Source organism: Brassica napus, chromosome A9 (assembly GCF_020379485.1).
Source record: "Brassica napus cultivar Da-Ae chromosome A9, Da-Ae, whole genome shotgun sequence".
Taxonomy (NCBI): Eukaryota; Viridiplantae; Streptophyta; class Magnoliopsida; order Brassicales; family Brassicaceae; genus Brassica; species Brassica napus.
Window position 1 is genome coordinate 38,709,606 of NC_063442.1, and position 13,747 is coordinate 38,723,352.

At 35.6% G+C, this 13,747-nt stretch overlaps 4 protein-coding genes across 4 annotated transcripts; 2 read left to right on the forward strand and 2 right to left on the reverse strand.

Moving 5' to 3' along the window:
- The first annotated feature begins 1,226 nt into the window (after positions 1-1,226).
- Positions 1,227-2,353, forward strand: LOC106368607 (protein OXIDATIVE STRESS 3 LIKE 2). Its single transcript, XM_013808607.3, has 2 exons — positions 1,227-1,715; positions 1,857-2,353. The coding sequence occupies exons 1-2, from the start codon at positions 1,378-1,380 to the stop codon at positions 2,251-2,253; spliced, it is 735 nt and encodes a 244-aa protein (XP_013664061.1). The 5' UTR covers positions 1,227-1,377; the 3' UTR covers positions 2,254-2,353.
- A 20-nt stretch (positions 2,354-2,373) lies between these two features.
- On the forward strand, positions 2,374-5,412 carry LOC106368606 (galactinol synthase 5). Its single transcript, XM_048741461.1, has 4 exons — positions 2,374-3,946; positions 4,177-4,500; positions 4,591-4,725; positions 4,796-5,412. Exons 1-4 carry the CDS (start codon positions 3,614-3,616, stop codon positions 5,012-5,014), a joined length of 1,011 nt encoding a protein of 336 aa, XP_048597418.1. The 5' UTR covers positions 2,374-3,613; the 3' UTR covers positions 5,015-5,412.
- A 574-nt stretch (positions 5,413-5,986) lies between these two features.
- On the reverse strand, positions 5,987-7,562 carry LOC106368605 (F-box protein AFR). The gene has a single exon (XM_022691329.2). The coding sequence runs from the start codon at positions 7,234-7,236 to the stop codon at positions 6,118-6,120; it is 1,119 nt and encodes a 372-aa protein (XP_022547050.2). The 5' UTR covers positions 7,237-7,562; the 3' UTR covers positions 5,987-6,117.
- A 1,594-nt stretch (positions 7,563-9,156) lies between these two features.
- LOC106365144 (cytoplasmic 60S subunit biogenesis factor REI1 homolog 2-like) lies at positions 9,157-12,832 on the reverse strand. The gene is made up of 6 exons (XM_048741463.1): positions 12,634-12,832; positions 10,812-11,375; positions 10,567-10,736; positions 10,460-10,488; positions 9,581-9,761; positions 9,157-9,478 (listed from the first exon to the last, which is right to left on the reverse strand). The coding sequence occupies exons 1-6, from the start codon at positions 12,736-12,738 to the stop codon at positions 9,322-9,324; spliced, it is 1,206 nt and encodes a 401-aa protein (XP_048597420.1). The 5' UTR covers positions 12,739-12,832; the 3' UTR covers positions 9,157-9,321.
- Between the last annotated feature and the right edge of the window lie 915 nt (positions 12,833-13,747).

Genomic DNA, 13,747 nt, shown 5'->3' on the forward strand with positions numbered 1-13,747 from the left:
AGAATAAATAAATAGTATTATTGAAAATTTAGAATATTACTATTTATTTTTATTTAGTTTGATATCTATACTATTATTTGAAAAGTGATTTTTCGTCCCACATTAAAAGTTAAACTGGCTAAATACGATGTTACTCTTAATGAAATAAAAAATATATATATATATATATATATTTAGTGAAAGACTGCATCATATATAGAAATAGTTTTATGTTAAATTTGTTATTGATTTTGTAAGTGTATGACAATAAATTATTTTGTTAGTCTTTAAATTTATAATATATTTATTAATAAATATTAGGAAGATAATTGTGTTTGCATGGCGAGCGAAACAACGTTTTTATCGTATAAATAATATTTCAAATATATGATTATTTCAAAACATAAATAATTTCAAATTTAAGTTTATTTTATTTTTTAGCTTTATATTAAATTAGAATGAAACTGTTTTTTCATATATAAGAAAGTGTAATTTTCAAATATAAAAAATAAAGTTGTATTTTCAAATTTCAAATCACAAATAAGGTATCTTCAAATTATCCCATCTTTTTAACATGACTCAGCAAAGTTATATGTTAATTAAATATAAATTGATCCTATATTCTCATTTTGAACCAGTCAAAGTTCTTGCTTCCGCACTAATTCAGCATTACCAGTCTTGTTTTCTAATCTTTCATGTTTAATATATTTTCTTATCTTTAACACGATAATCGTTTTTAATTGGTACGAAAAGTAAACGGGATAAGGTTTAATTTGCCCACTTGTTTAATAAACTAATCATCCTACTACTTATCAATATATATCCACATAATACTTTCCTTTTAAAAATATAAAGTAAGTTATACACGAATATTTTTGTATATCTTTTGACTTATTATTGCAAATCAGCATCTTATTTTCCGATCAATTTGATCTGTTCAAGATTTTTTTTTACTTTTCCAATTAATAAACAAATCTTAAAATGAAAGAAAAAAATAAATTGAGGAACACAAATAATAATCGGATAAGGTCGAGATATGGTACCCACCAAACATTAAACGGAGACAGTAACCCGAAACATCCGGCAAGGGTCCGAAATCGAGCCAATAGAGTTTCGCCACGTCATCAAGACCGTGTCAATCGTCAAAGTTAGCGTGCCTCGGACTATTATTCCCATATTGAAAACATGTGCGTGTCTGCGTCTACACGTATAGATATATACATACTGTAGTCCTATTTTTATACGATATATTTGTTAATATAAATATAAATGAGAAATGATCCTTTATCCATCTTTATTCCATTTTTTCTCGATCAGTGGTGTTTGTTTGAGCTTTCGTCTCTCTTTCTTCTGCGCCGATTATATAAAAGAACCAAATAGATCGTATCGGAAGATTAGATGGAGGTTATGGTGGGTTCATCGTTTGGAATCGGTATGGCGGCGTGCGTTAGAGATCGTGGCGGTGTATCGGCGCAGGATAAGGCCGTACCGCCGCCGGCTCTGTTTATGGCGGATGAATCGGGACGAGGAGGTGGATCGCAGATCGGGCTTGCCAGCCGTCTCGGGTTAAGTATGAGTAACAAATCAGCGGAGGAATCGTCGGAGGATAGCTCATCGTCGATCGGAGAGATCAGCGATAACGAGGAGGAGGACGAAGACGACGACGTTTCATCACAAGGAGAAGGAGGAGCCCTTGATTCGTTTAGTTCCTCTTTAGAAGACTCTCTACCGATTAAGTAAGTTTTCAATTTATAAAACCGAAACAGAGGTTCGAATAATTATTTGCTAAGTGCAAGGCTTGAGATGATTGCAATGAAACTGTTATGTTTGTTTTGTCTGAATACTGATAAGTTTGTGTGTTTTGTTTGTTTGTTCAGGAGAGGGTTATCAAACCATTACGTGGGTAAATCAAAATCTTTTGGGAATTTAATGGAATCTAGCAACATCAACGCAAAGGATCTGGAAAAAGTAGAAAACCCGTTCAATAAGAAGAGGAGGTTGATTATTGCAAATAAGCTGAGGAGTAGAGGAAGATCTATGTCAGTTTCCAGTTTCTACACTTGGCAAAACCCTAATTCCACGCCTTTACTTGCACTCCAAGAACCCAATAAAGTGGATGCTGACGGTGATAATCAAACTATCAGTTTGTTTGAGAGGAGGAAGATGATGATGAAGAGTAAGAAAGATTTGATGGCTCAGACTCAAAGTTGTTTCTGTCTAAGTAGTTTGCAAGAGGAAGATGATGATGGTGGTAGTTGTGATGATAATGAGTGATATATAATTCTCGTTTTTAATTACAGGATGTTTTAGTGGTGGAGGATTTGATTTGTTAAGAATATTATTATTTATTGGCAACACATTAAGACTTTCATCATCTTTTTTGTGTCTGATAATATGTTTTAAAATCATCTGAAAATTATTCTCACATATATGTCGGAAAGCATCATGTGAAAGAGCTTCTTGAAAAAGTAATAACTCTCAAGTTTTGTGGAGGTTGATGAGGATCTATGGTTGTCGGAGTCCTTCATATTTTGAAACACTATGGTGCATTCATTAACATGGCAACTTGGCAGAATCAAAGGTATTCTGCATATCAGTTCGAATTATAACCGTGTCTCAGATATTGCGTTTTACAACTGTTCTTTAGTTTGGTGACACTCTGAAGGTCATCCGCATATAAAATTTTGGATTTGAAGCTTAAAACAATAGTACCTAACCTATTGTGTTACATGTTATGATACTAAGCCACAACAGTGACAGAGGAGAGAAGCTTATGTGGTCTGTTTGGATGTGGTCTATATGAAGTGAATTGTGATAGATAATTGGAGATAAGCAGAGAAGCCTTTTGTCTGTTGCTGTGTGTGTGAGCAGAGCAAACTAACACTGATTTCCGAAGGGACACTAATACACAAAAGCTCATTGATATGTAACTCCTACGACAGACAATTGTCCCATGTGTATTTTTTCTTAGTTTCTAGTATTAGTTAATGTATTACAATGTCAAGAATTCAACGGAACGGCTTTGCCCAAATCCCCTAACAGAGCAAGACGTGGGCCTGAAGGTATCGGTCAACAATGTTATCTTTCCGAACATTTATTTTGTATAACCTTTTTCGGACGTTTCGAATATTTAAGGTAGATATCTTGTAATTCCGATCTAAAAAAATCTGAAACATTATTGAGGTTTCCCATTTTACAAATATTAGTCTTTATTTATAGAATATATAAATATACTATTAATTTCAAAATATTTAACCATATATGTATACGAGATATCCAAAACTGTTTGAAGATTCTAGGAGTTTCCAAGTATACAGAGCGAGTTTCTATGTTTTGGAATGTAATAACATATATTTTCCATATAAAACCTAATTGGATGATGGAGGCGACTCGTAATAAATCGGAAAGATTGCAAATCGAGAAATTTCAGCTTATATGGAATCAAGATAAAGATAAAATGTATCTTGAGATGATTTTGTTTCCATACTCTCCTTGTCATTTAACTCCCTTCACGCTCTCTACCTCTTATATAACGAAGGATGGTTTCTCCATCTCTTTCATCCACTTCTAAACACAAGCTCCAAACGAGATTAAAAAAAAAGGTTCCAATCTAATCTTCTTTTTATTGTTTGAAATGGCGCCAAAGGATATGACCGTGGAGAGAAAGGGAGAAGTTGACATGGTGGCGAGCCCAAACGGTGGGAAAATGGCATACGTCACCTTTTTAGCTGGAAACCTAGACTATTGGATGGGTGTAGTTGGTCTAGCCAAGGGACTCCGTAAAGTGAATTCGGCTTATCCTCTTGTGGTGGCGATTCTTCCAGATGTGCCGGAAGAACATCGTCAAATCTTGGTTGCTCAGGGTTGCATTGTCCAAGAGATTGAGCCAGTTATTCCGCCAGAAAACCAAGCCGGTTATGCTATGGCTTATTACGTCATCAATTACTCGAAGCTTCGTATTTGGGAGGTACAAATCTTACTTACAATATGATATTTGTATATCATTTCATCTTTAAAAATTTTAGGCCAGATCTAGTCCATTTAACTCCAAACCAATAGCGATTCACAAAACTCATATATTTATTTCATCATATGACCATATCTTTTATTTGCATTGCATGTAATGTAAGCAAAGCATGCATTACCAGTTAGATTGATTTACACATGGATTTTATGAATGTTATTTTATAAATGCAGTTTGTGGAGTATGAGAAGATGATATATCTTGATGGAGACATACAAGTGTTTGATAACATTGATCATCTTTTTGATTCTCCTTCTGGCTACTTATATGCCGTTAGAGACTGCTTTTGTGAGGGTAGTTGGTCCAAAACACCTCAATATGAGATTGGCTACTGCCAACAGTCGCCAGAAAAGGTGACATGGCCAGTGGAGACTTATGGTCCTCCGCCCCCAATGTACTTCAATGCTGGTATGTTGGTCTTTGAACCAAACCTCCTCACTTACAAGGATATGCTTCAAGTTGTTAAAGTCACTGCTCCAACTTCTTTTGCTGAACAGGTCGGTCTGGTTTTATTTTAAGTTTTGTTTTTCATTACGCGATGTAGCTTTATATATTTTAAGACTAATATTCTTGTTTATTTCTGATAGGATTTTCTGAATATGTACTTTAAAGACATTTACAAGCCAATTCCTACAACCTACAACCTCGTAATGGCTATGCTTTGGCGTCATCCTGAACATGTTGACCTTGATCAAATCAAAGTTGTTCATTACTGTGCCAAAGTATGTTCTATTTCTTTGAAGTGTCAATATTTTCTTTACACATATAGTATACTAAAGTGCTTTTTAACAGGGCTCAAAGCCTTGGAGATTCACTGGAGCTGAAGAGCATATGGATCGAGAAGATATCAAAATGTTGGTGAAAAAATGGTGGGAAATTTATGATGATTCAAGTTTGGATTACAAGAACTTTGTGGAGACTGAGTTGAAGCTTAACCCGATCATCACAACCCTAGCTTCCAAGGAACCAGTCGGTGATTGCCTTACCAGCCTCGCTCCCTCAGCCGCATAATCAATCGTATTGTGGAGTCTATTTTATTTCACGTTCTGTTTTTCCTTTTAGTTCAAGGTTAAGCTATATATATAATTTTTTATAAAATTATATATGGCAACCTCTTTTTAAGTTTTATGTTTGTGGCTCGAGCGGCTTTGGTCTTGTGTTTTGTCAATGACAACAATCCCGATCACCCTCCTTGCTTTTGTGTCTCATTCCCTTGTTATATCTTTTACCAATAATAAGAAGAGAATGCTATTTTGGATTTAGTTATGTTTTCTCTTTTGTTCTTTTCACAAAACCAGCTTAATAAATATTTAATAATTTGAGAAGGTATCTTTGGATGTGACTTGTCTTCGATATTGTACGATTCTAAGCTCGAGTCTACTTGGTTTGTGACTATTGGATGATGCAAACAACAGAGAAAGCAAAATACGAGACACTTGTTTATTCAGTGTTCACCACTTTCCTTGTTGTAAGAAGAAGAAGGATTAAGTTACAAAAAAAAAAAAAAAAAAAAAAGAAGAATGATCGTTGCATTTCGAAGCAGCTCTGTGTAGCCTCAACGTGACTCGGTCATTTGTTAGAAGTTGTGTGACTTGTGTCTTTGGCTCGGTATCGTTCCAATTCTAAGATCTCTCAGCTATTTACACTCCTTCAAATATTTGTGTAAGAACAACCTTTCACATACGGTTTCACGTAACTAAGCCAAGCGAATCACCATATACACTCGAGTCTTTGAGCAGAGGTTATTGGTTGTTGTATTTTAATGGATTTGAAAATCTGAATTAAATCTAGTGTTATTGGTTCTATAATTTTCAAATCTGTATTGAAATCATGTGTTATTGGTTCAATGATTTATAAATTCTGTATAAATCAAGTGTTATTCAATCGTACGGATTTACTAATATATTTGATTTAATAATGAATTTGAATGGATTTGTTTGGATTTTTTAGTTAAAAATACAAAGACCCAAATCCGAACCCAAATCCGAGGAAAAATCTCTGGATTTACATATTTTACTTGAATTTATAAATATTATATGGATTTCTAAATCGATCAAAATATATAAACCAATATGAGACAAAATAATAAGAAAACAGTACTGTTATATAATCAATCAGACATAAAGCACGTGACAACTAGCAGGTGAGAACTGAGTACGAGCTTGATGAGAAGACGACGTGAACGCGATCATCCTCCACTCAACACTAAATTCCCCGTTTTGCCCCTCATTCACTCTACCTTCCGCCACGTTAAGCCCTTCGCCCACCACGAAGACCCGGTCCTCGACTCCCGCCACGGCGAAAGGACGCCGCATCGTCTTCCCCGGAAGCTTCTCCCCACTCACGTACCTCCACGTGTCGTCGTCTGACGAATAAACCTTCATGGGAAAATCTCCGTGCTCCGAGATCACGAACAGCCTCCCCCGGACCACGACGCTCACGCCCGTCCACCCTTCCTTCATCCCCCCGCTCATCTCTCGCCACGTGTCTTCATCAGAATCGTACACGTGTCCCATCGGCGGAAACATGAACGGCCACGCCCAGCCTTCCGTCACCAGCATCTCTTTCCCGATCACGGCGGAGTCGTACTTCGCCAGCACCATCGGAAGCCTCGCGGATTCCTTCCACGTGTCGCTCTCCGGATCGTACGACTCGACGTCCTTCGTCGCTTCTCCGCCGCCGTCCAAGCTCCCGCCGACGGCCGTGATTTTACCGTTTAGGTTCCCGGAGACGAAGTACGTTCTCGGACTCAGCATCGGAGACGCGAGCGACCAGCGGTTCGTCAGGGCGGTGTAGACGACGGCGGAGCGAGAGGACTCGCCGCCGCCGAGGACGAAAAGCTTTCCCTGACGTGGTATCGACGCGCAGGAGAGCGCGTGGGGAGACGAGATCTTGGTGAAGGAGCTGGGCATCGGAGGTAAAACGAACCAACGGCCGGATGAGAGATCGAGGGATTGCCATTGAACTTTGGCCGTTGATTTGTTGAAGGAGAAGACGAAGAGGTAAGGAGGAGAAGAGATGGAGAGAGACTGCTTGGAGTGGAGGAAGCTAGGGCTGGTGATTGTTGTGTTCCATGAAGATGAAACGGAGCGAAGGAGAGCATGGTATGGGTAAGGAAGACGAAGGAGGCAAAGCTCGGCGATCTCGTTGGGTAGACCTGGGATCAAGGGCTGAGTCTTTGTTCTTGTTTCTTCTTCTTCTTGTTGATCAATGCTAGTTTGTGTTTCTGTCATTGTTGTTTCTTGAGAGATTCAGAAATGTTTTTAAACTGTTTATAGAAAAGGCAAATGGAGAGTTGTTGGTTGGTTGAAACTCACTATTGTGGAAACAAGTTTGATAAAAGGTCGCATTCGATGAATGAGAGGAGGAGGAGTCTCGAGAAACTCGTGTTTCAAACAAGTCCACGTTTGTGTGTCTGTAGATTTGCGTTGATGTCCGTACTTTTTGAGATGAAGTGTATCTAGATTGGGACAACAACTTTTGGCAGACACATGTTAAGTTTTGCAGTCATTGCTTAATATAGTAGTAGTATTTTACAAGAATTTTTTATTGAAAAAAAGTACGTATTACATAGAGTTCGCTCGTACATGCAATTTAGTCAAGTAGTTAAAGATTCTTTGTGGTATGACTTTATAGAAGACTAAAAAGATATCGAGTCTCCGGGTCTGCAGAAAAAGTTGAAGCAAATGCTGTCAACACTCTCACATCTTCCTCCTTATTAGGGGGAAGTAGTAGTGTGTCCTGATTGGAATTTGGAATTTGGAATTTGGAATTTGGAATCTAATGCTTTGTGCCGATATGATCAGAGCTCAATAGCATCAACTGACGAGGCCAAGCTCATATCATAAGGTTGGGAATAACATTTTGGTTTCTCGATGTTATGAATTATGGTATTATTCTAAACCAATACTTTCCTCCACATTAGCATTGTCATGGTCCCCTCCTTAAAACATAAGAAGCATATGCCTTAGCCACACACATATATATATATCATTTCGAGGCCACGCAATTTCTTATTCGATCTCATTAGTGAAACTATTATTGCACAGATTAAAATGCTTTGATATATTTATTCAAAAAAAAAATGCTTTGATATATAATCCTTTTTGCATTATTTTCTTTTTAAAATCTTATCCATTCGGTGGCCTACAATAAATTTGTATTTATTACGATGATCCGTAATGAAAATAACTTGTATAAAGTGTATTTTATGGATTTTGCCTTCTCAAATTATGTTTTGAAATTTGGAAATATTCCGTTAAGTTATTTGAACAAGCAAATATATTTTTAGGGTTGCAAATTTCATGATTTTGTTGTTGCATTATTAATTATATTTTGTAATAAATGTATGTTAGCTTGTATATATTTTTATAGGAAGATCTGCCCGAAATAATCTAAAATTTGAGTTTAAATGAAAATATATACTCTATATTCAATTAATTCAAAATAACTTAAAATGGTATTTAAATTTCAACTATCTCATCATTATAAACAAAAACAAAATACCTGTTAACTTTTATAAGTCTGCTTATGAGTTTAATCTCAATATTCATTTATAAAACTATAATATTATGATGAAAAGTAAATTAAATCATATAAATAAAAACAATTATGAATTATGTAAATTATAATTTAAAAGTAATGAAGTAGATGAAACGATATAGATTGTAAATCATTTTTTTTTCATTTGATATATATATTCAAGTAATGTTTGTATTTATAGGATTACATTTTAGATTCTTAGATTTTGGATTCTTTATTTTCTGTCACCACAATGCAGAAAAAAAACATGTAGAAAAAGAAATATAAGAGCATTTTCAATATATTTCTTTATTAAAAATTTCTAATTTTATGTCTATTTTCTTACATTTTATTTATTAATTACAAATAAACGAATATATCTATTATATTTAAGAATTAAATAAAATATTTAATTATTTTTAATATGTCTGAAAAACTTAAATAATGTATAATAGAAAACAGAGGAAATGATAATGATTTTGAGTAAATTGCACGTTAAAACAATGATAAAAAAATGATAAATAGACATTATACTAGCTGCCTTGTGTGATACATTTGTATATATGAGTTAGGACTCGAGTGCTCATGTTATTACATGAAATAGAGTCTGTAGTTACCAGAAAGAATGAAAATAGAAAATAAAGTACTATGGGCTAAATCAGAGAAAATCGACCCAATGGGCATAAGAATATTTCAAGAGCATATGAGCTATATAGGTCCAGTAAAACTATGGTTTTGTGATCTCACAGTACAACAAACAAGCGTTGCAGAATCAAACAGCACTAGTTTGGGCGAGACTAATACGTGACGTTATTGGGCAGATTTCTAATTACGTTACTCTTCATTCCAAGCTTAACACGCATTCTCGCTCCTCTTTTGTTCATCTCTCTCATCACCTTCATCCTCACTATGTCCTCCTTGGACTGCACTGTTGCTAGACCCATGCTCTTGTACCTGCGTTGTTTAACATCCATCCAAGTCAAGATTCTGCAATGCCTGATTCGCTGATTATACGAGTAAAAAAGAAACGACCACTGATGGGTCTCAAAGACAAACCTCAAGGCTAGAGAGTTGACGATGTGCTTCTGAGAAGATGGTGGTGGCTTCTGTTTGTAGTAGCGCATGAATTCTCGAGACCCCAGAGTCCTGGACGTTACTTTGTTCTCCCCTCTCTTGGTGATCACAAGCTCAGACCCACCAAAAAGCTCTACGGTATTAGCTGGTTCACCAGATACAACTAGGGATGTTAACAATGGGTTTTTACCCATAGGGTACCCTAAACCCGGTTGGAATTTAAAAACCAAAACCCGTATATTCAGTTTTCAAAATTCGCGGGTTTATTTTGGGCGGGTCTTGATTTATAAATTACCCGTTCGGGTTTTACCCTATCGGGTTTCGGGTACCCTATGGGTTTTTAAATATATATATATATAATTGAAAGGATGACTTTTACCCTAATTTTTAAGGATTTAAATGATTGAAATCAAAAATTAGATGTATAAATCAAAACATACAATGCCCACTATTAAATTTTGCACTCTCTATAACTTATTTATTTACTTACATTATGGATATAGTATAAATTTGCAAATTGAAAATTATGAATGATGAAAATTTTATTTGTTACTTTATACAGAAAATAAATTTGATAATTGAAAATTAATCAAATTTAATACAAAACATGATTAAAATTAAATATTCAATACATATAAATTTAAGTTAAAACTATAAAACTTTAACTAAAAAACCACAAAACTCAAAAAAGAGTTTTTTCGGGTACCCGTGGGTAACCCTAAAGTTCTAGGGTTTTTCGCGAGTTACCCTAATAGTACCGGGTTTTTTTCGGGTTTTATAGTTTAGGGTATTTTCTGGGCGGGTTTAGTTTGGGTTCGGGCCGGGCCGGGTTTTTTTGCCCATGACAACATCCCTATACAACCATCTGGTTTTCACCTTCATTGGCGTAACTATACAAACACACACATCCAAAAGAACCATTAGTTCAAGCACGATTCCGTGGTAAATAAGAGAGGAAGGTTAGAGACCTGCTGCTGTAGTCATAGAACTCTTCTAGTTCCGCATCTTCTTCATCACCACCATCACCATAGTGCACTTTGCAATGACTCTTGGCTTCCATATGCTTTCTAACAGCTTCCAGGCTGCTGAACTGATGGCGCAACTCATTGCAGTAGAGACAAATGAAGTCCCTCTTGACCTGTAAGAAAAAAGAAAGATCTTTTAACCGTCTGGAATCACCGAGGGCTAAAAGTGATGAGAGAAAACTACATACCTTTAGACCAACGTAGGTTAAGAACCCTTTTGGATCCTTGAGGTAGTCGATATCAGGAATGAAGAACCCATGGAACTTATGCATATGAACCATGCACTTCTCTAGCGTCTTATGCTTTTTATCACACATCAAACAGCAAGTCGGATCCAACTCAAACTCGATATCATCCTCCTCCATGTCTTCACCAGAACCTGACTCATCATCCATATCTTCACCTTCCAAATCCTCGTCAGAATCAACCTCAACCCATTCTTCTTCTTCTTCTTCTTCACTCTCTTCCTCAATCGAAACAGGCTCCTTCCTCTCAACACGGCGAGGAGGAGGAAGAAGCTGCTTAATTATCGCTTTATCCTCCTCCTCTCCGTTCCCTCCTTGTGAAGAGGTATTCAAAACGTGGCTCTTCGATTTCAGATGCTGCTCGTGAGCTTTGGAACTCATGTAAGCTTTGTCACAGACTCCACAAGTGTAAAGCAAAGGTGCTTCAACGGATTTGATCCTCTCCTGAGCTAACGCAGCTTGTCTAGCGTTAAACAAAGCTTCCGTAACGCCAGGAACACCAGCAATCTAACGTTTCAACAACGAAAACAAGAAAGCGAACAGTTCCGATTTAGAGCGCGAATTCGAAGAAACTCAAGAAACTACAATCGCAATCGCTATTCTCGTAAGCATTTCAACCGAAGCTTACAATCGAGCAGTTTCTTTAAAGCTCTGTTCGTTTGGTTGCCGCAGGTTTTAGCGTCAGCGATAGCGTCAGTGTCAGCGATGGCGGCAGTGTCAATAAAGACAATTGTTGTTCGTTTTGTAGACGCTGACGCTGCCCCATACTATATCGCGACCGCAGGTTTTATCGGCGTCAGCCGCAGGACGCGGTGTTCGGACGCGGCGTCAGACGCACTGCGTCAACAAAACGAACAAGAGTTGACGCAGAGTGTTGAAGCTGCCGCTGCCGCTGCGGCAACCAAACGACCAATGTTTTTAAACCCGACCCGGACACTGAACCAAACGACTTACCGGATTGCTGGGTCACTGGATCGACCGCGGACAAACCGCAGATTAATAAATGAATTAATTTTATTATATAATAATATATCAGCTATGTAAATAAAAATATAGAAACTAAAGTTTAATATTTTCTAAATATTCTTATAAACATAAAATAATAGTTTGGATATGTATATTTTTATGTTAAATAACATTTAGAAAATACTTAACTTTAATTTCTATATTTTTATTTTTATTTGATATACAAAATATCAAAAAATAATTTAGACTATTTATAATTTTGTCTAACAAGATAAGAGTTATGACATCAACTAGTTATAAAGATATAAAATTTATAAATATTTAAATGTCTAATGTGAATAATAAATTAAATTATACAAAATAAACCAAAAGTAAAAAATCATTATAATAAATTATCAATAACGGAAATAAACTAACACTAAATCACATCAACTAGTTTTGGTTCTCTGGCATAATGAAATCTTCATTAAAATCTAAAAATCATAAATATAAAACAAAAAAGGAAAAACCTAACTTTTTTTGTTAGTATATAACTTCTTAATTGGAAATTTAGAATATAAAACATAATCTAAAAACATAATTAAAAATTAAAAAAAGAAGTAAAAGTTATTTATTGGTTCAACCAGTGGTTCAACTGGTATCGGGTTCCGAGTTTTACTGGGTTTTTGTGAGTTTTTGCGGGTTTCTAAATATTGGGTTTTTCACAAAACCCAAACCGGATTTTTTCTGGGTTACTGGGTTTACCGGTTCAACCGCGGGTCCGGGTCGGATTTCAAACCACTGGGAGAGAATGACTGACCTTGCGCTTGAGATTGTAGCGGTGCCACTCGGACTTGTAATGGAGCTTCTGCTCAGCGTCGTCTTCGAACTCCTTGTTACATGAATTACATGCTAAGCCTGACATCGCTTATACTTTGATTCGTTTGAGAAATGGAGAAGTTTTTGAGGTTATGGATTGTGGGATGTGATATATATATATATTTTGCGGCGACGGCTCGGAGGTCGGTTGAGGGAAGTTTGTTAACGTCGACGATGATATGTGTTTGCGTAAGCGGTGATGTATTATGGGTCGGGTCAAGATCCGATTAGTTTTAAAATTTGGCCCAAACGGAAGTATAGTCGGCTGGACTGTTTATTATTTAAACCACGAGCGCAGTCAGATAGTCATTCAAGTTTGGTTTAATTAGGTCTATTTGACTTTTTAACTTATATTTATAAAATTTGGTTCGGTTGAAATCTTTGTCAGTTTTGTTTGGGTTCATATATCGATTTAAACTATATAAAAAACTTCAGAAAATTTAACATGCTTTAAAATCCAAAAATTAAAATAATATAAAAGATATTATTTTGAATAATGTATTCTAAATATCTACACCCCTAACATGAAAATTGCTGACAAAAAAAAAACTAACATGAAAATTACTTTGGTTGGGATATTTGTGTAAAGAACTAGTAGACATTTTTGGTGTTTTGAGTTTTTTTTTTAAATATGTTTATGTATTTTGGACATTTTCAAATAGTTTGGATAATTTTGAATATTTTTGAATACTTTAGATATTTTATCTAAAATAAATATATTTAAGAATATAATTGTGATTTGGATATTTTCGGTAATCCAAAATATTTTGATTTGGGTCGGGTTCGGATCTGGTTCTTTTGATACCAAAATTTCGATTAGATATTTACCTATTTTGATTTAAATATGATTTTTTGGATCAAGTTCGGTTCGGTTCTTCAGATTCAAGTATTTTACCCAACCCTATAAGTTCCTATGGTCTTTTTGTTTTGTTTTGCTAACTCAAGCTTTGTTGATTGAAGAGTGAAAAGTGTACCAAACAAACTCACTATATGGGATAATACAACAACATTAAAAAGTTTACCAAACAAAATCACTATGGGATAATACAACAACA

Bases quoted from the DNA above. Each gene is read 5' to 3' on its own strand.
- LOC106368606 (XM_048741461.1), top strand. From the start codon at position 3,614: ATGGCGCCAAAGGATATGACCGTGGAGAGAAAGGGAGAAGTTGACATG. The intron at 4,501-4,590 runs GTCGGTCTGGTT...TATTTCTGATAG, and splicing joins CAACTTCTTTTGCTGAACAG to GATTTTCTGAATATGTACTT. The intron at 4,726-4,795 runs GTATGTTCTATT...GCTTTTTAACAG, and splicing joins TTGTTCATTACTGTGCCAAA to GGCTCAAAGCCTTGGAGATT.
- LOC106365144 (XM_048741463.1), bottom strand. From the start codon at position 12,738: ATGTCAGGCTTAGCATGTAATTCATGTAACAAGGAGTTCGAAGACGAC. The intron at 11,376-12,633 runs GTCAGTCATTCT...TTGAAACGTTAG, and splicing joins GCTACAATCTCAAGCGCAAG to ATTGCTGGTGTTCCTGGCGT. The intron at 10,737-10,811 runs GTATGTAGTTTT...TTTTTCTTACAG, and splicing joins TAACCTACGTTGGTCTAAAG to GTCAAGAGGGACTTCATTTG.
- LOC106368607 (XM_013808607.3), top strand. From the start codon at position 1,378: ATGGAGGTTATGGTGGGTTCATCGTTTGGAATCGGTATGGCGGCGTGC. The intron at 1,716-1,856 runs GTAAGTTTTCAA...TTGTTTGTTCAG, and splicing joins GAAGACTCTCTACCGATTAA to GAGAGGGTTATCAAACCATT.
- LOC106368605 (XM_022691329.2), bottom strand. From the start codon at position 7,236: ATGACAGAAACACAAACTAGCATTGATCAACAAGAAGAAGAAGAAACA.